The following is a 23,575-nucleotide window of genomic DNA, read 5'->3' as shown; positions in this document are numbered from 1 at the left end:
CAATGTGTCAATCTTACCAAAGGGTACCTGGTTTAGGAAGGTCAAAGTATTTGCAACGTTACTCAAAAGCAGAATGTAGATAAGGTCAATGGCCCAGTGAATTGAATATGATGGGAGAGGGTACCGTTTATTTTCATGTTATAGAAACTGTAGTCATCTGCTGGAACATCTCCAATTCTAACTCTCCTCTGTCAGAAGGAGTTCACTGATGGAAGAACAAATGTGATCTTTTAAGATGATGGGAAAAGAAGCAAAAATGTCACATAGATGGGAACTGATGGTATTCTTGCTTTCAAGATCTATGTTTGTGGGGGGAAAAGAGGAAGGGTTAACATGTTTCTACTTATGGGACCCATAAGACAAAAATTGATTTTCTTTTTTGCTAGAAGGAAAAGAGAAAACAAGAAAACAAGATACACCTGCAAATATTTGCCTAGTTTGCGTAGAAAGATAATATCTAAAGCAGAAGTGACTGGCTAGGAAATTCTGTGAGTTGAAGTCCACTAGTCTTAAAGTTGTCAAGGTTGGACACCCCTGCTTTAAAGAATTATTTCTTTTCATTTTAACTTTAATGAACTTTGTTAGAAAAGCTCCCCTTCCTGACAGAACTTCCTCCTATGGGAAACTTGCCTTTTTTTACCCTATTGGTTTCTTAGTAATTCATAAGCTTGAATTACGGTGGAGACTACATATGGTCTAGGACAGGGGTCTCCAACCTGGGCAACTTTAAGCCTGGAGGACTTCAACTCCCAGAATTCTGAAGTCCTCAGGCTTAAAGTTGCCCAGGTTGGAGACCCCTGGTCTAGGAGAACAGTTCCCAACTTTTCTGGCTTGGCAGATCAGCAGCAGCAGTGGTAGAAAGAGGATGATTTTGCCCACACACACGCCGCTTGTGCAAATGGAGCTTCGCACACTCACCTGCTGTTTGTGCAGCCCAGTTCCCAATGGCCCGTGGTTCTGGGCAGCGGTTCTGGACCGCGGACTGGGGTTTGGGGAACCCTGATCTAAGAAATAGAAGTTCAGGTGCCCACCTTAACAGGGCTGGGACCCTGAGATTGACGTTCTTAGTTGCAGGCTCCACTCAAAGAGCAAAAGTTCTCCTCCTTTACATTGTTAGAGAAACAGTGAATAAAGCCCTTTTTAGAAGGCTATTTGAGGAGGACAAACTTATCTAAGGGCAGAAATTGGTTTTTTAAAATAGTATTTAGTGTTTTTATTCATTGTGGATTGTTCCTGATTTCACGAATCTTTTGTGGATCTTGTGATTTGATGAATTCTTTTTCCTTCATTTATAGTAAGTCACCAAATCAATGGAAGAGGCAATATACAAAAGTTTATTTAAATAATCAAATATAACCAGGAATGTTTTAAATATTGTGTTTTCTGCTCTGTTTTGATTTCTTTTCATCTTGTGAATTTATATTGTCTGTTCCTAATTCTAAATTATTGTTCAAAATCATCTAAGACATTTTAATTGCGAAGTGCATTATAATTATTTCACATGTTTACACGAATATTTTGTAATTGTTTAAAATGTGTCCGGATGTATGGTCTAACTGCCTTTCTTTGTTTTGCAATTTATTCACATATAATCCTTAGATTATGGTTCATTATTTTAAATAATTTTAAATTGGGTGTTTTAAATTTCTGGGATTTTAAATTGAGATGAATTATTTAATAATTTTAAATTATTTTAATTGATGTTTGTCTTGTGCTTTTAATAGGCTGTACACTGCCCTGAGTCCTTCAGTAGAAGGGCGGTATAGAAATAAAATTATTATTATTATTATTATTATTATTATTATTATTATTATTATTATTATTATTATCATCATCATCATCATCATCATCATCTAGGCCCTTGCCTACAAAGTTATTTTTCTTAAATAACCCAGAAACTATGCTTCTCCGGCCCAAGAGATTACTGAAGCTCTATCCTGATTTTACTGTTTAGCACCAAAAACATTTTAAAGTAATTAGTAAATTTCTTCTGTTTTTCCTCACCTTGCTTTTAGAAGAAGATTTCTTAACTCCAAAGCTTTGAGTCACCCTTTCTGTGGTGAATTCTTGCCACTTTCCATCTATTTGGCACTGTGCTTTTATTTCATACTTAACTTCCCGTTCTTTCTGTAAATTGACAGGACTGCGCTCAGCAGTAAAGTAAGAGATAATTGGATCTGCATGTCTGACTCTCTGAAATGACAGAGGGGTTCAATTCAGTTCTTTGCTCACCAAGGCCTATTTGCTGAAGTTATTAAAAAAACTTTTACCAATAAAACCGTGACGTAGGATAGAATATTGTTACTCCACTAGCACTGTTTAAGGACTTCATGAACTGTTTTTTTAAAATAGAAATTATTCTGGCAAGAAATGCGGGGGTGGGGGGGAGAGATTAAGCAGAGTGATAGGAATAAAGACTGGGAGAGGAAAATAGTATAAAACTTCTCTTTCTCTAATGCTGCCTAGGGCCCTTTTTCGGCACATTATCACTATAGAGTTCAACCCAGGACAACCTGAGTCATATGACCAAGCAAAAACTAATCATCTCTGCATACCAAGGTGTAAACCTAAGGCCTGGATCTGATCTCCAGTTGGAACAACAGATCAGCTGAGGAAATCATCGGGGGTCAAGAGAGAACCAGCTGCAGATTCAGCCTCCTACACACCTTGATTACACAATACAGAACTTCAAGCGAAGCACACGTCAGTGTTGTCCAATATGACACTCTTAAGATAAGTTGTGCCTTAATTCCTAGAATTCTTGGCAACTTATCTGGAGAGCATCTGAGTAGGGAAAGTCAATAGAATAGAATTTTTTATTGGCCAAGTGTGATTGGACACAAAAGGAATTTGTCTTGGTGCATACGCTCTCGGTGTACATAAAAAATAAGATACCAGAAAAAGATTTTTTAAATTTTTTTTAAAAGAAAAGATAAAAGAAAAGATGAGCTTATTGGATCTGCAAATATCTAACTATCTAGACATAAATTGAATATAAGTTACCAAGACAATTTTCTCATGTGAAGACCTATCAAATAAATGAATATTTTTTTTACCAAAAATATATATTTCTTCAGCAAGCCTCCATTATTTCTTTCCTTCTTACTGCCAATAATAGTAAAGAAATAATCTTCTTTGTGTTTTTTATTATGTTGAATGTATAATCTAGCTCAATTTTTTAAATTGATGCTGAAAATCATTTGATGCCACAAAATGCACTGTCTAACCTGCTAGAGGCATCTTCCTCTCCCAATCCTTTCTTCAGAATTCATTAGATTAAACAAACAAACAAACAAACAAAAAGAATCTTAACATGGAACGTACTACAGATAGTTCTTGACTTACCACCACAATTGAGCCCAAAATTTCTGTTAAGTGAATTTTACCGATCTAATGACCTTTCTTGCCACAGTTGTTAAGTGAATCAGTGCAGTAGTTAAGTTAATAACATGATTGGTAAGTGAATCTGGCTTCCCCATTGACTTTGCTTGTCAGAAGGGTGCAAAAGGGGATCACATGATCCTGGGATACTGCAACCGTTATAAATATGAGTCAGTTGCCAAGTGTCTGAATTTTGATCATGTGATCATCAGGATACTGCAAGCATTGTGAGTGTGAAAAACGGTCATAAGTCACTTTTTTCAGTGCCGTTGTAATTTCAAACAGTCACTAAACGAACTGTTGTAAGTCAAGAACTACCTGTATATAAGAAAGAGGCAAACCCACCAATACTAAGCACTTAAATGATTACTTTTCAGGTAGGCATATATAAGCCATTGTTCCCTAAGCAAATCCTTCCATGTGTGAGAATATATTTTCATCCTCCATTGTCAACATGAGTCAAAATAGCTGAAGTTACCCTTCTGGGTATAGATGACAATTGTCTACAGACTGCACAATACTTTCAAAAAGAAATAAAATAAAAATAAAAGTCCGAGTATTACTTCGAACCTCAAAGATCTTAGAAATGCTGTTCTTACTTTCATGTAAAAACTGTATGCTGAAGCATCATGTTTTATTGCTTTTAGCTCGAAGAAGAATCCATAAATGGAAATTACTTCTGCATGATATCTTGGTTCCTGAAATAATCAGCATGTTAATTTGTGTACATAAAGGTACGCTATTGCAGTGTCTTAAAATATCAGAAAATGATCAGTTATGAGGAATAAATAACTCATTAGTACCTAATTTATTCTCTACAGGAGAATTTGCTTTGTTGTTTGCTTCCTTTTACTAATCCCTGTTAAGGATTTTTAGAGCAATGAAATACTACTTATTTCCTTATACATTAACTACTCACTGCAGCAAGAATTATATTTGCACAAAATTGGAAACAAAACAATATACCCTCAGACGAAATCGTAATTAGGAAAATTCTTGAATGTGCAGAAATGGATAAAATGACTATGGAGCTAAAAGAGAGGGATGATTCGGACTATTATGAAGTATGGAATAAAATGTACTGTTGGCTCAAAAATAGAAACCAAACAGGAAATGTTTAACTTAGTACTAATGAAACTTAAATTCGAGTAATTGAACAACATTAAACAAAGAAATGTAAATATAAATGAATATAAATCGGTAGATAAGAATAATGAATACTACTATGTATGTTAATATATACTTTTTTTTTTTTAATTTATATGCCGCCCTTCTCCGGAGACTCAGGACGGCTTACAAGGCGTTAAGCAATAGCCTTCATACTTTTGTATATTTTATATAAAGTCAGCTTATTGCCCCCACAAACCGGGTCCTCATTTTACCTACCTTAGAAAGGATGGAAGGCTGAGTCAACCTTGAGCCTGGTGAGAATTGAACTCGCAGTAATTGCAAGCAGCTGGAAGCTAAATACTACCTTTAACAGTAGCATTAGTCTGCTGCGCCACTCAGGCTCCTGTTAATGTAATGTTATTGTACTACTATTGAGAAGTAAATAGATATGCTAGAATAGAGAATTACAAAAGCAAAATACATATACCGATACAGAAAGCTGTAAAATGACCTTAGATGGTATGTATTGTTTGCTGTGCTTTGTTTTGTTTTTGTGGTTGTTTTTATGTTGTTTTTAAAGACAAAACTGTTTAATAAAAATTATTAAAAAAAAAAAAGAAATACTACTTATTTCCTGTATCATTGTCTGCAAATAATGTAAGATATTAACTGAGATTCCATACATGAATATATTACATTTCTATTTCTGTACATATAGTAGTAGCTTGTTAAGAATTCCAGGTTTTTCAAAAAAATTATTGTTCGAAGAAGAAAAGTACAGAAACCAATCTAACCAAACCTAAGCATTTTGATGTCTCATTCAGTTCCATGAGAGAATTGAGCATGTGTTTAAGATTAAAATACTTAAGTTTTCCTCAAAATAATCCCACCAAATTCAATAGGACTTTTAATAAATATATCTAGTACAGTATTGCAATATAATTTCCCATTATTGTAAAATCATTGCAATGCAAACTATATGTGTTTATGCAGAAGTCAGTTGCATCAATTTAATCGGATTTATTCTTTAATCGAGTATGTGTAGGATATATCATATGTTTTTTGTTTTTTAAAAAAAATTTGATTTATATGCCACCCTTCTCTGGAGACTCAGGGCGGCTTACAATGCATTAAGCAATAGCCTTCATACTTTTATATATTTATACAAAGTCAGCTTATTGCCCCCATAAACTGGGTCCTCAATTTACCCACCTTAGAAAGGATGGAAGGCTGAGTCAACCTTGAGCCTGGTGAGAATTGAACTTGCAGTAATTGCAGGCAGCTGGATGTTAAATGCTGCCTTAGGAGGCATTAGCCTCCTATGCCACTCAGGCTCTGTAATATGTATAGTTAATTTGTACGTATACAAGAATTTTTGAATATTTTTGGGTAGAATGAAAATCCCAATGGCCTGCAGATATGTTACAGTATGATCTCTATCGTCCACCTTCAATTTGCCAATTATAGGTGGGGTGATAGTTGAACATTTCTACAGTGTAGACAGATTAGGAATAAACTGTATTATAATCGGTTTCTTTGATTTCAGCAATGCACTTTATTCCCATTGATATTGCCCTGGAAGATTGTGTAAGAGATTCTGTTGGCTGCATTTTGTCATTTCTCCTACTTAATTTAGCAAGTTCTTCACAGCTTACCTCCCTGAGCATAAGACCAAATCTCACTGCTTGAGTGTTAAAATCTGCCTGAAAGGCCATGTCACCACCATTTTCTAGCTGAAACGAAAATAAAATCTTCCATATTTAGCATGCATAAATTTGGTACTTTTTCATTTAAATATAGCATTCAATAAAATTGAACAGAAAATGCCATTGTACCTCAGCCGTATCCCAATTTTCTTATCAATGTTATATAATGTCACAAGTTTTCTATTTCGGACAGCATTTATAATTGTTTGCATGTTACATCATTGTTCCATACATCCCACTGGTATGACCTGCTTATGTGAGTCATGGCACAGGGAGGTTTAGTATGTCATACAAACTTCAAAACTTAACTAAGTGGCCCATAATATCATGAGCTTGGCCATCTGAAATCTTGTAAGATTTGAGCAAAGACAGACGTTTTGCAGATTTTAGTGTTCTGCTAGGTTTTGGTAAAATATATTGTCATCTATATCAGGATCATCTGTAATACTCGCACAGATGACTAAAGGATTATTTCTGTACTTTATAATGCAGAATGATTTCATTATATTCTGACACAGCAATAGTTGGATGACTCTAGAAAATGGTATATTTGACAGGTCAAATAACCTGAACAGTTCAGTCTGGTATCTAAATGCTAAATGATAATAATTTCATGGCTTCCAGATTTTTCTACCATTCTTGACCTTTAAACTGACCTATTAACTTATTTAACTGAACTATTTTTCAAATATGAACAAACTTGTTCAAAAAGAGAACTATTTACAGCAGGATGGATAGTCACTGAGTTTCTTCACAAAGTAATGAAAACATTCCCTATTCCTATTTATAAACTAATGTCCAACACTTGGCAAACTTGTCTGATCTCAAAAAAGAGCTAATCAAGGTCAGACACTAAGTGGGACATTACTAGGAAATGGCAAAGCTATAGACTAGACTGTAGGGTTGTGTGTGTGTGTGGGGGGGGTGTTTGTTGAAAAAACATCTTGGAAGGCTGAGTTTGTAAAGAGGTTGTGGGTCAATTAATCAGTAGAATTGCTTCCTTCCAGAAGTTGCAGGGGCTGTAACCCTGGAGGTTTTTAAGAAGAGACTGGACGGCCTCCAACTCTGCTGTTCTGTTATTCTGTTAAGAGGACAGTAGCAAACCAATACTGTTCTTTGCCATGACAACTACATGGTTATGTACATTCTGTTATCAGGACTTGAAGAAGATATTTTCCCCTGCATCAACTTCAAGTAAAGAGCAGTAAACGCTTGCTTTTTTTTTTTTTTTTTTGGTAAAAGTCTTTGCAAAATAAGAGTTAAGTATTAATTTGCAGTATGGACAATGCTATTGTGACCCAATGTGGTGAAACTGATTCACTTTTCATATCAGCTTCATTACACAAACTTAGAAGTGATATTAATATGGCCCTACATGTTTGACAAGTATGTTTTACCTGTGTTCTATATTTTTGTGTATAGATCTGGGTAGTGCCATCAAATATAGAAGTACAGTTCCAAATTAAAGATTTTTGTTTTAATGCAGGGTCCCTGCACATATACAAAGGTAAACAGTGAAAATATCTCATATGAAAAAACTAGAGTTTACAATCAATCCAGACTGACCCATTATCACATTAAGCAAACCAACTCACTGCATGGTAGTGATCAGACAAGATCCTTGTAAGCCATGGCAAAGGAAAGAAATTGATTTCCCATAGCTCCTCTAGATGTCTACCTTTGGAAAAAACAAAAGCAACAATTCAGTTGTTCCATTTATATTATTCAGTACCAAAGAAAAAGCTGTTTCTGATACACTAAGGAGAATAACTTATGGGCAGGTTGGATAGGTATAATAAGAATATAACAGGAATAAAGATATATGAGGTATAGCTGGGGCTTTAAAATGCCAGTTTATAAAAAAAACATGAAAGAAAGCTGTGGGATAAGACTGTATTCCTTCTTACTTTCTAGAATAGGATTATTATACCACAGGCATTGGACAATATCCCGCCTTGTGAGGATCCCTCCATTTAATCAGCAAAAGATAGCCTTTTAGGATACTCTGCCTGTTTTTGGAAATCATTTATTTATTTATTTATTTTATTTTTATTTTATTAAAGTTTTATACCGCCCTTCTCCTGCTGGACTCAGGGCGGTGAACAGCCAAGAATAAAAAAACACCCAATACAAAATTTAAAATTATTAAAAGAATTAAACAAATTTTGGCCCAGATTTAAAACATCCCAACTAAAATCCGTTACAATTAAAATATCTGGGGGGGGGGGTTACGCCAGCCCAGCTTGGTGAAATAGAAAAGTTTTGAAGGCACGGCGAAAAGCATGGAGATCTGGTATCCTACGTATCTCCGGGGGCAGGTCGTTCCAGAGGGCAGGTGCTGCCACAGAGAAGCCCTCCCCCTGGGGGTCGCCAGCCGACATTGCCTGGCTGACGGCACCCTGAGGAGTCCCTGTCTGTGGGAGCGTACTGGCCGGTGGGAGGCTATTGGTGGCAGAAGGCGGTCCCATAAGTACCCAGGCCCTGTGCCATGGAGCGCTTTAAAGGTGGTAACCAACACCTTGAAGCGCACCTGGAAAACCACTGGGAGCCAATGCATCTCGCGCAGGAGGGGTGTCACACGGGAGCAGCCTATCGCTCCCATAATCCCCCGCGTGGCCGCATTCTGCACCAGTTGGAGCCTCCGGGTACTCCTCAAGAGGAGCCCCATGTAGGGAGCATTGCAGTAGTCCAGGCGGGAAGTGACGAGAGCCTGAGCGACTGTGCATAAGGAGTCCCAATCCAGAAAAGGACGCAACTGGCGAATCAGGCGAACCTGATGAAAAGCCCCCCTGGCCATGGCCGTCATATGCTCTTCTAAAGACAGCCGTGCATCCAGGAGGATGCTCAAGTTGCGAGCCCTCTCTGGGGGGGCCAGTAACTCGCCCCCAATAGCCAGCGATGGCACCATCTGGCTATATCGGGACGCCGGAAGCCACAGCCACTCGGTCTTGGAAGGGCTGAGTCGAAGTCTGTTTCTCCCCATCCAGACCTGCACGGCCTCCAGGCACCGGGACATCACTTCAAGGGCATCGTTGGGATGGCCTGGGGTGAAGATGTACAGCTGAGTATCATCAGCATACTGATGGAACTCCACCCCAAAACCATGGATGATCTCACCCAGCGGCTTCACATAAATGTTGAACAGAAGGGGTGAGAGGACAGACCCCTGTGGCACCCCACAAACAAGGTGCCTCGGGGTCGACCTCTGCCCCCCTCCCAACACCGACTATGACCGGTCAGAGAGATAGGAGGAGAACCACTGTAGAACGGTGCCCCCCACCCCCAACCCCTCTAACTGGTGCAGCATGATACCATGGTCGATGGTATCAAAAGCCACTGAGAGATCTAACAGGACTAGGATAGAGGAACAACCCCTATCCCGAGCCCTCCGGAGATCATCCACCAATGCGACCAATGCCGTTTCTGTGCTGTGCCCAGGCCTGAAGCCGGACTGAGCGGATCTAGATAGACAGCTTCATCCAGGTACCGAGGAAGCTGTCACGCCACCACACTCTCAACAACTTTCACCACAAAGCGAAGGTTGGAGACCGGACGATAGTTAGCCAAAACAGCCGGATCCAGAGAGGGCTTCTTGAGGAGGGGCTTCACCACGCCTCTTTCAAGGCAGACGGCTAGACACCCTCACTCAAAGAAGCATTAATAATCCCCTGGAGCCAGCCTTGCATAACTTCCCGGGAGGCCAGCACCAACCAGGAGGGACACGGGTCCAATAAACATGTGGTCGCGTTCAGCCATCCCAGTATCCTGTCCACGTCATCGGGAGCAACAGTATCGAACTCTTCCCAAATGACATTCTCAAGACTGGCCTCCATCATCCCATCTGTACCTACCCAGTCAGAGACCAAGCCTTCCCAAATCTGAGTGATTTTATCGTGCAGATACTGGACAAAATCCTCAGCCCGACTCTGTAAGGGATCCTCCCATGCTCCCAGATGGAGGAGGGAGCGGGTCACCCCCGCCCCCCAAGACCCAGTCCCGACACCTGTGCATTGCCCCCCAAACCCAACCCGGTCGTACACGTTACATCCTCCCTCTCATCCCTTAAAAAGCAAATTAAAAAAGAATACAAAGAACTTTTAAAACTTTTAAAATCCCCCACGCCCTCGTGCCATGACTTATCTGAGGATCTGCTGACTAGATAAGGAATCTCAACAAGGTACTTGGGCTATGGGAGTGCCATCTCCAGAATATTTTATTTTATGCTGTGCACCGCCCAGAATTTAGTGGCATCAAACTTGAAATAATTAATTAGCTAATTTTCTCTTCTGAACACTTCCTGCACTATTTTTCCTGTTCCCCACTGACTAGTCACAAAAGTGTTCAGCCTCCTGGCCTTTTATCTACTCATCCTCACCCATTAGCCCTACCTGTCTATCCTGCTACAGCAGCTACACCAATCTGATTATTTATATCTGGTGAATTATAAACAAAAACTTTTCTTCCTCTGTCACTATCTCCTCCATCACTGCTACAATCATGAATCTGTCATTATGAAATTTAACTGCAGCCCTTCCCAAACCTTAGGAATCTGGATTTATACCCAGTGGTTCAGCTGTAGTGGTACTACGGAACTATTTCTTAACATACCAAGATTGATTACATTTAACTAGTTAGTTTTTTTTTTGTGACTTAGGCTTTTGTGCAGGACACAGGTGCCTTTTTAATAATGATCTTTGCCTTCCAATTAAAATGCTCTGAAGGAAGCCTGACAATTGCTCAATAAAACCCTGGTTTAGAAGTACCTTAAGGCAATTCATTACTCTGACTGCACTTTTCACCCAGTGCTCATTCCTGCTTTTGCTTGTAATGTTAACAGAATTAAACATTGTCAAACAAAAGCAATCTTGTGTCAACAATGCATGTAATCTAAACTTGTCAGAGTTGGGAGTTTTGCACAGTCTGTAGTCATGCAGTTCTTCCTGTCATATGTTTCTGCCAGCCAAACATGCCAAGGATCAAGTTTTACAACGTTGGCCCATTCACCTGCTTATGGGATGTTCACACAATGAAAAATCGATTTGGCAATCATTTTTGTGTAACTGCTGCTAAATAATTTCTTATCATTTGCTCACAAGGGTACAAAGAATGTCATTTACCTCAGACTCCTAGAGTTGGGGCCTCTGTTTTTCATTTGGGTAATGGATGGCTTAAGTCTTCCAGAATTATAGGACATTCATTTCACTCCTTAAAATGCTTGAGCCCTTTCCCTTAAAGGCTTTTTCTCAATTTTGCAATACAGTCATCAACATATCACACTAATCTTAAGATGACCTCAACTAGAAATTTCATTTAGGGCAGTGTTTCTCAACTTTGGCCATTTAAAAGATGTATGGACCTCAACTCCCAGAATTCCCTAGCAAGCATTCTGAGAAATTCTGAGAGTTGAAGTCCATACTCTACAAGTTTCCAAGTTTGAGAAACATTGATTTGGAGGTGGGGGGGGGGAGGGGGGATGGGAGTCGGAACGCATCTGAAATCTATGAGGTGGAGACTTTTAAGTGCTTCTTCTGTGTTGAAAGGAGTAAATATACCGTCAGCCTGCAAATGAAAGCAATTATTGTTGAAGCTTACAATGTAGCTGAGTGGTTTATTTTAAAGAATGTGAATAAAGAAGCTTTTCTCTCACTTGTTCCTCTGCCACAAGTAAACAATACATTTCACATAGCTGGAACTATTATATACATCTGATAAACTGGTTAAAAGCTAGGCTGGTACTGGGGAGATTTGCCTTCACTGGCTAACATGTGCCAATCACTCTCTTTCAGACCAACCTCTCTCACTGAGTTCTTGAAGACAAGTGGGAGGAGGTAGTGTTGTGGATGTTGTCTGGATTTCCAGAATGAAAGATAAGAGAGGGAGGGAAGGAGAGAGAGACAGAGAGAGAGAAAGAGAACTGCTAAATAAACATAATGGTTGGGAGTTGTAATTCCATCTCCTCTGCTGAGCATCAAATCAAGAAAAGCAGTAAAAATGTTGTTAGATCTAAAGATGGTGTCAGATTTCTTTTCCACTGACTCGACATGAAATAGTTGCATAGAATGGCAAGCAATGTATAGGAGAGATCAGTCATCAGAACAGAATGTTGCATGGTTAGATCGACTGTCACAGCACTGATTAACTCTTGGAGAACTTGGGTGTGTCAAAGCAATGTGACTGGGCTTGGTCACTGTCAAATGAGTGATCCATGCTGTCAAAGCCAGCAACGCCATTATGCTTGTCACAGACCCGTCCACATAAAGTCAAAGAAAGCAGGACTTACCTGTTTTGGGGGCCTGTAGCATACCAAACTTACCATCAGTTACGTTATCCTTTTTATAATGTATTGTACTTTAAAGTATCAAGTGTATGTTTCTACTATTTCCTTAGATAACATGAAACAAGTGGTTAAAGACCACATTATAGATTCAAAGAGTTATTTCCCATAACTACTTTTTCCTTTATTTTTTAATGTGTCCGTGAAAATTAATTAGGAGGTAGAAGTGGGACTGTACAAAACTTGAAATCCCTTTCCTTGATTGAAAAAAATCATTACTTTATAAAGGCTTTGCAAGGTGTTAGGAGATATAGTTCAATCAAGTTGTTCCCAAATGGAAAAAATATAACAGAGAAAATGTAGATAGAATTTTAATATATATTTTGTATGTATAAGGTAAAGGTTCCCCTTGCACATATGTGCTAGTTGTACCTGACTCTAGGGGGTGGTGCTCATCTCTGTTTCAAAGCCTAAGAGCCAGCACTGTCCGAAGACATCTCCGTGGTCATGTGGCTGGCATGACTAAACACCAAAGGTGCACAGAACGCTGTTACCTTCCCACCAAAATGTTCCCTATTTTTCTACTTGCATTTTTACGTGCTTTTGAACTGCTAGGTTGGCAGAAGCTGGGACAAGTAACAGGAGCTCACCCTGTTATGCGGCACTAGGGATTCGAACTGCTGAACTGCGAATTTTCGAGCGACAAGCTCAGCATCTTAGCCACTGCCTCCCCTTTTGTATGTATATACAGCTATATAATAATAGTTTTCTTTCATATATAGCTGTAGGATACTTTGAAACCTATTCTATAAAGTACCATGTAAAATGGTATGTTGATAGAAATCTTACTGAATTGATGGATGTTTGCAAATAAATATTGTTTTTTGTCATCACAAAATTTAGAACAGCTGATTATCTGAATAATCATAGAAAAAATATACTTACTTGAAGTAATGCCATGTAAACGGAGAGACTGAAAGATAGCCATGTATTGCTGTCCTTCTTCCCTTTCCAGGAAGGCACAGGTCTTGGGTAAACTAAAGAATCAGAATAATGGACCAAAGACTTTACTCAATGCCAACACAAACATTATCAGCACCCTGAAACATTTCACTCTATAAACATTATTTTCCTCATGGAAAGCCTTTGCAATGCAGTGAAGAGTAAAGTTCAAAGCAGCCACGCAGACACAACTATCTCAAGGGAAGGTACTACAAATGAGATGATGGATAGATGCTCTTCCTTCAGCAACACAATGGCCATGGAAAGCACATCAACCTCAAAGTCTTCATTGTGCTGTAACTGTTTTTTTTTTTAATGCAATTGTTTGTTTGTAAATCTTTACACTCCTCAATTTGGCATGGGAACTGTACTGTATACAGATTGTGGCAAATACATAATAGCAATAGCAATAGCACTTAGATGTATATACCGCTTCATAGTGCTCTTATAGCCCTCTCTAAGAGGTTTACAGAGTCAGCATATTGCCCCCAACAACCTGGGTCCTCATTTTACCGATCTTGGAAGAATGGAAGGCTGAGTCAACCTTGAGCCCCATCAGCTCCATCCGAAAGCATTCAGGCATGTTGTTCAGAGAAACATGTGACCAACTTTTAGCTGCAACTTCAGAAAAGAGACCACTCGGGACTTTCTGAAGATTGAGGAGACCAGGAGCTTTGCTCCCAGTGAGATATTAGACTAGAGATGGCTCTTCAAGGAAATTTTCAGGGCTACATATTAGAGCACCTGCTGTAGGTGTTGTGGGTGAGGGGGCTCAGGCTAGAGGGAGAAATGTCTACCCTGTTTTGTTCTCCTTTCATTGTCCCCTTAGAATGCCTCACTATATCTAATGCTAGGATTGACTCTGAGAAGAGTAAGAACTTGCCTAAATAAGAGGCCGTGGGAAGGAAAGTGAAACGAAAGTGACTGCATGACACAAAAACATAACATCTAAACTCTGACTTACTAGCTTCATCCGATTAATTGGCTTCTTGTGAAAACTACAAAACTAAACATTGCCTAGTCAGTTGAAAGCAGAAACAAATGCCTTTGATCTCAGAGTCGCATCAAAGAAGGAGAGAAGAAAAGGTAAGTAACTCAACTCTTTCTTCAATGCAATAGTAAATCATAGTTTATTGTTGTATTTATTCCCAGCCAGAATTTACACGTGTGTTTCTATACTGTAATAACATTGACTGGTGTGTCAAAATTTATTTTGGGAGTGACACGCAATATGGAACGCTTAATCTGGTAATAAAACCCTGAAAGATTATGTGCAAGGTCCCTCAAAGGTTGTTCCAAAGGTTGAATCGATACCTAACTGCAGGTAATATCTAACCAGCCATTTAGGTGGTTATATAATGATTAATAAAAGCTGAGCACCTCATTTCAAGACTTAGGCTTTTCCAACGCGGAAGAAAGGAGCAGCCCTGAGTTGGTAGACTAAACAAAGCTGTCAAAGGTTCACTGATCTAAGCAATGAGCGCTTGGGTAGGGTTTGATAAACAAATCAAAATTTTCAGATAGTGGCGTTAAAGATTTCTATAGTATTCCTCAAGCAAGTCTTTTACTGCATTATTTCATACAAACATGTCTAGATGGCCTTGTTATCTAAAGTGTGTTTAAAACATGGGAAAAAAATCTATCTTCAGAAGAATATCTGAAGAATGCACTTGATTTTTTTTTCTGATAAGGTAGCGCAGAAGAGTATGGCCTGAACAAGATCTGAGGCAGCTGCTAGTAAAACATGAACTTCATCTGGAAAGACAGAAAGGAGTCAAGAAATTCAAGATGGGCCTGCCTTCTTCACTCTCTTTGGTAGCAGAGAGAGGGGAAGAGAAACTGGGTCACACTTTCAAGATTCTGTTATTATAGCTTATACCCAATACAGGTATAAACTTACAACAGTTTGCTTAGTGACCGTTCGAAATTACAGCACCAAAAAAAGTGACTTATGACCATTTTTCACACTTGTGACTGCTGCAGCATCCCCATGGTCATGTGATTTACATTTGGATGCTTGACAGCTGACTCATATTTATGATGGTTGCAGTGTTCCAGAGTCGTATGATCCCCTTTTGCGAACTTCTGACAAGAAAATCAATGGGGAAACCAGATTTACTTATTTAACAACTGCAGTGATTCACTTAACAAATGCGACAAGAAAAGTTGTAAAATGGGGCAAAACTCACTTAAATTTCAGGCTCAATTGTGGTCGTACTTTGAGGACTGCCTGTAATGAAGAATTCTCTTATTTCTTGTGGTGTCTGTTTCCTAATATGATCTGCCTCAAAGATCTGACAGACAACTTCAAGTGCCCAGTGCAAGGGAGAAAGGGAATATAAAGCTATCAAACTGAGAATATTTGCTTTTGCACTGCTGATTAGCATCCCTCCCTCAGACATGTCACTACTAACATGTAGATCAGGGGTGGGTTCTAATTTGTTTTTACTACCAATTCTGTGGGTGTGGCTTATTTTGTGGGCATGGCTTGATGGTCATGTGACAATTATTTAGGATTTAGCAGAGGTACTGGTCTACCAGGCTTTTAACTGCTTGCAGAGCTGTACTGATCTACCCATTTATTTTTTGCATGCACTGATCTACTCATGTATTTTTGCAGGCACTGGTCTACCCATTTATTTTTGCAGGCACTGGTCTACTCATTTGTTTTCTTTTAACACTGATCAGCTGTAGGGTGGCCCTTTGAAGCCCCGTGGCAAGAGTTTAAACAGTTTTTTCCCCTCTAGCCATCAGGAGGCAGCAATAGGTTGAGGATGGGGCCAAATAAAAGGTAAGAATAACGCAGGGGGTGGGGAGGCGGGGGGTGGGGGGCCAGAACTGGTTCGGTGAAGTCATATCGTCACCGCTACCGGCTCGGGAGAACCAGGCCGAACCGGGAGGAACCCACCACTGATGTAGATTCAAAAGCCATCTGACATAGTAACTGAATATAGGATTACAACCCAAAGTCTCTGAGTTTCTAGGATGAATTCTCAGGTACACAGCTTGTCTTCTTTTTAAATATCTGTCCCCTTTTGCTTACAGATCTTTGCTGCCTCTTGCTTTCAATTTCAATTAAAAGTTAGTTAGTAGATGTCTTCCAATGTTATTTCAACTAAGCTGTTATCAACAGAACTTCTAAAACTGCAGCCATTCACAAAAAGAAACTCTGAAGTTAGTTAATCTCTTCATCTCATCCAGTGACTTTTGGGGAGTTCATCTGCAACTTCGCTTGATTCATTTCAAACACTTTTTATATTTTATTTTATAGATGCAAGGCATCCAGAAGTAAGCTCTCTGAATACCAAAAGAAAAAAGAAAAAGAAAAAGAAAATGCAATGTGTCATTACAAGGTCAGAAATAAATTAGCCGCCTGTTGCTATAGTTGACTTCAAAAGGCTAAAAGGAACTCAGAAATAGTTTTCTTTTACTTTAAACAATAGTTCATTTCCAGTTCCAAAGGATTTGCATAGAAACCAGCTGCCTTCACTGAAATTATCACAATACCCCTTATCTGAATTTAACTCATTATTTAAATACAACATGTTTCACTTCATAATTTTGGAAAAATATTTTCCTGAGTTCTGCCAACATATTTGACTAACCATTTTAATTTATTTCTGCTCAGACGTTCGCTTTCTAGAATACAGTATGTGCCAACTTCTCACCTTTTCTCCATAATCACATACAAATATTGGTAATAAATATGTTTAACATTGATAATTAATCAATGTATTTTTAAAAAGACAAATGAGAACATGTACATATGAGCTTGGATTCAAACTTTGCTTTTTGGAGAAGAATAAATCTTCTCTCACAGACATACAGATGTACATTCCAATCATGGCAGTTGGTAAATTTTGGAATGAGGATATATTGTGAAATTGTAGATCAGGGATTGATAAACTTTTTGGACTTAGGGTCCATTGCTTTAGCTCACAGAGGCTGAGTTCAAAGTCATGCTTTGCTTAATCTTAATTTGTACAGAGGGTTAAATCACACCTGTATGGCAGCTAAACCAAAACCAGCAGGGCATATTTTAGCTTAGCATGATATGTGAATCTACCTTGTGCTTTCTAGCTAAATCCATTTTTGCTTTTGAAAAACAGTTGATGAGATATGAGAATTTGAGATCAAACTAAGATTTAGAACAGGGGTGGAGAATGATGGCCCTTTTATGACTTGTGGACTTCAACTCCCAGAATTCCTGAGCTAGAAGCCTGGGAGTTGAAATCCACAAGTCATAAAGGAACCATCGTTTCCCCCCTCTGGTTTAGAATGAAGTCATAAATATGCAAGTTCTTTTCTTTTGTACAGCTGGAAGTTTCATTCTTTTTCCTTTCTTGAGTACCTTCAAGTAGATCAAGAAATAGTCCTAAAATCAGTGCTTCAGTGCAGTTGATTTTAAAACTAGAAAACTGGCTTTGCAACCAAGTCCTAATTAGTAATACACTAGTCCAGGGGTCTCTAACATTGGCAACTTTAAGACTTGTGGACTTCAACTCCCAGAGTTCCTCGGCCAGTTGAAGTCCCACATGTCTTAAAGTTGCCAAGGTTGAAGACACCTGCACTAGTCACTGTATTTGCAGAATATAGATTTAAAGTATTTTAGACACTCTGTTCAATACCTTTTTTCAATTGATTGTGAATAATTCAATTGTCAAGATATCAGAGAAATCCAACAAAGCAGACATTAAGAAATACAAAGAAGGAATACAAGGCTCATGCAATTCAATTGAGTGAGTGATGACAGGGATCATCATTACACAAATACCTACTCCCTTATATTACATGTCGGCATGTAAATATTCAGTAATACCTTCTTGGTGTCATTGTAGTTTGATGAAGATACTGCTAACGAATGATTGAAAAATAATCTTTAAATGGCCTGGAAACAGGAAACGGACTACAGAAGGCGGGCAGGCTACTCAATAGCTGGGACATATACTGTAACAGAGATGGCATTGTAGAAACATTTGGCTAGCTAGTGCTGGAAACAGGATGCTGCATTAAATGGACTTTGGCTTTGATTTAGAAGAACTCTTCCTATGTTCTCAGAGTCATGCTGAACATTAACTCTGAACTCTGCTGGGTTTTAAAATAGAGCTGTGATGTGGCAGAGGAGGCTTCTGTTGGAAAGAAATGCAAACACAGACCTCCTTTAGGCACTCTGGAATGAGTTCAGTTGTATGGTTCTTTGGAAACTGGCCAGTAACTGGGAATTGGCTGAGATTTCCAGCGCAAGAAATCTCTTGCAGCTGTTTCCATGAACTGTGTAAGGAACTGTTATAAAGTAGCAGAAAGCTACTTGGTATCTCATGTGGCTGCTAAACAATGTAAAGCTTTGTACATCTGCTTTTTCTCTTTGTCTATGGCAACCCAAGCCAAAAATACCTTGAGTTGATTCTGCAATTCTCTTTGCCAGACTTTTTTTGTACCCACAGAAACTGTGCTTGAAGCATTTGCACCTAATATGCACAAGGATAACAGGTAATAAACAAAAAGCCACCTGATTATTCTCAGGATAACCTTTTAGGAAGGGTTGAATGGCATATAGTAATAGTATGGTTTTTAAGACACTCCAGTCTCAATATGTATCAGCCATATCCAAAAGAGGTCTAAGTGTAAATGCTATGCCAAAAATTTCAACCATCCTCGTGCAAATTGATGAGACAGAAATTAATTTTTCTTTCCAAATGGGAAGAAACTTTCAGCATCATTAAGGGTGAGATAGCATTTATCTTGCTTGGAAGGTAGGCAAAGAATATTTGTGTTTTGTTCTTCATCATGTATTTATCTTTCCAAGGGACTGCGGGGTCCTTTTCATAACCACTTCATTACTTAGGTAAGTTATGCCTGGTCCCTGATGACTAAATGGACAAATGTCTATTATTACAACCAGTCCAGTGGGATTGGTTCAATCATAATTGAATGATCTCATCAGACCTGTGTTATCCACTGATTTCCTCTCTTTTCTGCTTTTCAACCTTGCCAAGCAGAGTCAGTTTTCCCATCATCCACTTGTCTTGTAAGACCAGAGTACATGAATTTTTGCTTGCTGATCATGGCCTCAAGGGCTATTAGAATAAGATCACTAGGATGTCATTCAAGACAACTCCTCCAATAGGACACTTTTCAGAACTGTGTGAAACCAGTGATGGGGGGAAAAATGTTGCCAAAATAGACACACAAATAGCGCCTTCTAATCCCTTACAATAAAGCAAGAACAAAAAGCATTCTGAGAATGAAAATCAGTCCTTCTTTGGCAGGGCAAGAAAATGTTCATGAAGATGGATTTTGAAATAATCAATTTTTAATCAGCTGCAGTCATTGGATTTACTCATGTATAACTCTGGTTTCAATATGGTATCTATGTCTGGGAGTTGCATTAAAATAAATAGGAATCACTGCCAGATTAAAAGCCATTAGATTTACTCTTGAGTAGCATGTTTAGCATGCTAGGGGAATTTTAATGGGTCCTATTTTCATACCTTTGTCTCTATTGGTTTGTTTCCTGTTAAATTTGCTTAATTTTGGTTGACATGATGGGATTTCAGCAAAACCTAGATGATTAGCAAAAGAATAAACTTCTAAAGTTCTGTCTACATGTATATATTTCCACATGGCTTAATAAATAAATGTTACATGATCTATTTATCCCCTTTTCAGCTATTTCAAACTGAAGCATGTTACAGAAGATTATATTAAACTGACAGAATACAAATCTGTAAATGTCAAGACTATTTAAAATTCAAGCTTAAATGAGATGATTAAAAGGATGGATTTCTGGTCAATTAATCAGCTATTTTGAAAGGCAATTGCCTTTGAAACGCAGATTGCTTAACCACATCATCTTACTGTATCATGTACATTATATTAAATGTAACCTGTAGAAGAATGCATTTATGCATCACATTCATCCTGCACACATGCCTAGCTGCAAACGCCCTTATTTTCAGAAATCTTTTGATAGAACGAGTGCTTCTCAGGTCAAGCTAATAAACAATGATTCATCTAGGCCTTCAGCTCATTCCTATCACTTGGTAAAAAAGGCAGGGCTGGGGGGGATGGGAGGGAGGGATAAAAAAGAAGAGCATTTGATATTCCAGGCATGGGAACTCTCTTTTGATTCCGACAGTGATTTCTTTATAGTGGTCCATGACTCACAGGAAAGAATGGTTCATGGGATAGCACCAGCAGTGTTAAGACAGTCTTTTAAAAGAAATCAACCTAAACCACAAAAAGTATATTTCACAAGCCAGGCTGGAAATCTTTCATGAACTTGGCTCACTTCTTGGAATTCTGTTTGGGTCAGGAAAGGACATGAAAAGGATGACCTGCTGGCTTTCTGTCTTAGCAGCAGCAGATGCAGTTTAAGGGACTGTTAATTCTTTATATTATGTTTGACTGGGATCGGAAGGACATAGGTTCAGCTGTAAAACATAGGGGGAGATTTCTGCAGGGAGCCAGGGATGGCCTGATGGGCACCTTCCAACTCTTATTAGTCATTTATAGCCCAACCGATAACATAGAACTTTTGAGAAATATAATAATGTAGCCCATTTAGAACTTCCTCTGTTGAAGACCACGTTGGATCTGGGAATCTCATATCATTACATAGTGGGTGTGGCTTAAAGAAGGCTCCCCACATCCTTTTCCATGTCCATCTCTCCTTTTCTACTTGCAATAGGCTAGAACTCCTGCAAATGACAGCTTGGTAGCAGAAGAATTTTGAATTTAGGCTGAGAGCTGAAGGAAATCAGGCCTAAGCCCAAGACTGCTTTAGAGGAGGGTTATGATCCATGGAACAAAAGTATACCTGCTAAAATATGTGAGGATAGTATTATAAGATGGGATTATCTGAATTTTGGGATTTTGCTGCAGGAATACCCAGTATAGTGCAGTTCTCAAGAGGTAGAATTCATTGATGGTAAACAACCTGGCAAAAAAGAAAATATTAATCAATTAGTTACATTTTGAAGTAAACTTTTTTATTATTTTTTATTATTATATATTATCATTAAGTGTTGTACCTTATGATTCTTGATGAATGTCTCTTTTATTTTATGTACACTGAGAGCATATGCACCAAGACAAATTCCTTGTGTGTCCAATCACACTTGGCCAATATAAAATTCTATTCTATTCTAACTTTTTTTTAAAGAGCAGTCATTTTAAGACATAGCAAAAACATTTAATTTTAGAGTATTTCCCTTTAATCATGTTTTCAAAAATTCTATTCAAATACATGTAATATATTTCAGCATATTAATTAATGTGGATAATGGCAGATAAGGATTGTAATTCCAAAAACAGCAAATGATATGGCCCAGTGTTTGCAAAATGCCAAGTTTAATAGCAGCCAAAGGCACAAACTTGTATATTTTTTTTAAAAAAATATTTTAACCTTTGAAATAGTGCAGTTAAGATTAACATCAATGCCATTTCAGTTTTCAGTAGGTACAGGGACCAACTTTAACAAGGAAGAAGTCCAGAGAATTTTGATTATGTTGCAGTTTAAATGTGAAAGCCCAACCCAAAATCTAGATCAGTGTTTCTTGACTTTGACAGCTTACGATGGGTGGACTTCAAGTCCCAGAATTCTGTAGCCAGTAATTCTGAAAGCTGAAGTCCACCCATCTTAAAGTTGCCATGGTTGAGAAATACTGGTCTAGAATATTATGATGATTACTTCTAATCTATAAAAATATTTTCAACACATTAGCAGTCAGATATGACTTTGTTGTAAAAGCAAAACATAATTTCATTTACTGATGCATATTCTCTATACATGCGGTGGCACAGTGGTTAGAATGCAGTACTGCAGGCTAACTCACTGCTCACTCCAATTCTGAGAGGCTCAAGGTTGACTCAGCCTTCCATCTTCTGAGATAAAAAAAGGACCCAGATTGTTGGGGGCAACATGCTGGCTCTGTAAACTGCTTAGAGAGGGCTGTGAAGTGGTATATAAGTCTAAGTGCTATTGCTATTTCCTGCATTTTTAATAAGAATCTCCACTGGATTGCTAGTATAATATCTACTGTCTAATCAAGACAAGTCTTGGCAACTAGTTGCTTCCTAAACTAATCTGATGAAATGTTATCTTCTTGGCCCTCATCCTACCCATAAAGAAGACTTTTCAGGGAGGAGATGAGGCTGAGAAATGGCCAGACTAATATTACATAACCCAAGAAGACAGAGGCTTTTGTGAAAACCAACAAGGAAATTTGAAAAGAACAGCTCTTAAAACTTTGGGGGAGGAAGCTAATTGCTTTCCAAGAAGATTAATGAAAGGCTCAGACAAGACAAGAGTCTGTTCAAAGATTAGAAGTGTGGAAAATGTGGGCAACTTTCAGCACCAGAGTGGAAATGAAATAGTTTGGCTATATACTGTAACTCAGTAGGAAAATGGAGAATTTGAGCAAATAGAGCTGGAAGACCTGTCACTTGCCTGCTACATATAGCTCCCCAGCTGACCAACACTTTTGTCTGGAAAGCTGTATTCAGGACCCATGCTACCTAATCACTTGGGGATAAAATCCACAAAGGGGAAGTGGGAAGAAAGCTAAAATGGATAATTGTACACTGATCATTCATTTCTCTTTTTCTGCCCTGGGTCAATTTTCATTTCTTATTATGAAGCTCCAATCTTATAAACTCAGGAAAAATAGAATATATTGAAAGGTGGGGGCAATTGGCAGATGTTCACTTTTTTAGTGTTACTGTTTCTACAACAACAACAACAAATATTTCCAAGAAATATGCATGGGAAGTGGGACTACAAGACCATTTAGTCCGCCTAGCTTCACTATTCACAATGATCAGATTCAACCATTACCTGCTGAATCAGATCATAATATTCAGATTTGAAAGGTTCCATTTAATATAGCTACCATGTTTCCCCGAAAATAAGACCCTGTCTTATATTTTTTTGAACCTGAAATAAATGCTTGGCCTTATTTTCGGGGAGGTCTTATTATTTAGGGGCACGTGAAGCAAGACAGGGCCCCTCTTGCCGTCTTATCTGATTTCCAGCTCTGTCTCCCTAACTCTAACCAGAGGAAATGGTGGGGACCAGCTACACATGTGCTTAAATATTTTG

General features: G+C 38.5%; 1 protein-coding gene across 1 annotated transcript in view; it reads right to left on the bottom strand.

Moving 5' to 3' along the window:
* Nucleotides 1-222: 222 nt before the first annotated feature.
* The window catches only part of BTBD16 (BTB domain containing 16), a 39,279-nt gene continuing 15,926 nt past the window's right edge, over nt 223-23,575 (bottom strand). The window contains exons 11-17 of the mRNA XM_070945972.1: nt 21,293-21,412; nt 13,417-13,508; nt 7,793-7,875; nt 6,147-6,224; nt 3,981-4,079; nt 2,005-2,193; nt 223-299 (exon numbers count right to left, since the gene is read on the bottom strand). Of these exons, the coding sequence (XP_070802073.1) occupies nt 231-299; nt 2,005-2,193; nt 3,981-4,079; nt 6,147-6,224; nt 7,793-7,875; nt 13,417-13,508; nt 21,293-21,412 (730 nt within the window). The 3' untranslated portion in view covers nt 223-230. The remainder of the gene's footprint in view (nt 300-2,004; nt 2,194-3,980; nt 4,080-6,146; nt 6,225-7,792; nt 7,876-13,416; nt 13,509-21,292; nt 21,413-23,575) is intronic.

The sequence above is a fragment of the Pituophis catenifer genome, unplaced genomic scaffold (assembly GCF_029215685.1).
Source record: "Pituophis catenifer annectens isolate HBS135680 unplaced genomic scaffold, rPitCat1.0.hap2 SCAF_6, whole genome shotgun sequence".
Classification (NCBI taxonomy): domain Eukaryota; kingdom Metazoa; phylum Chordata; class Lepidosauria; order Squamata; family Colubridae; genus Pituophis; species Pituophis catenifer.
This window is presented reverse-complemented; position numbering and strand designations above follow the sequence as displayed.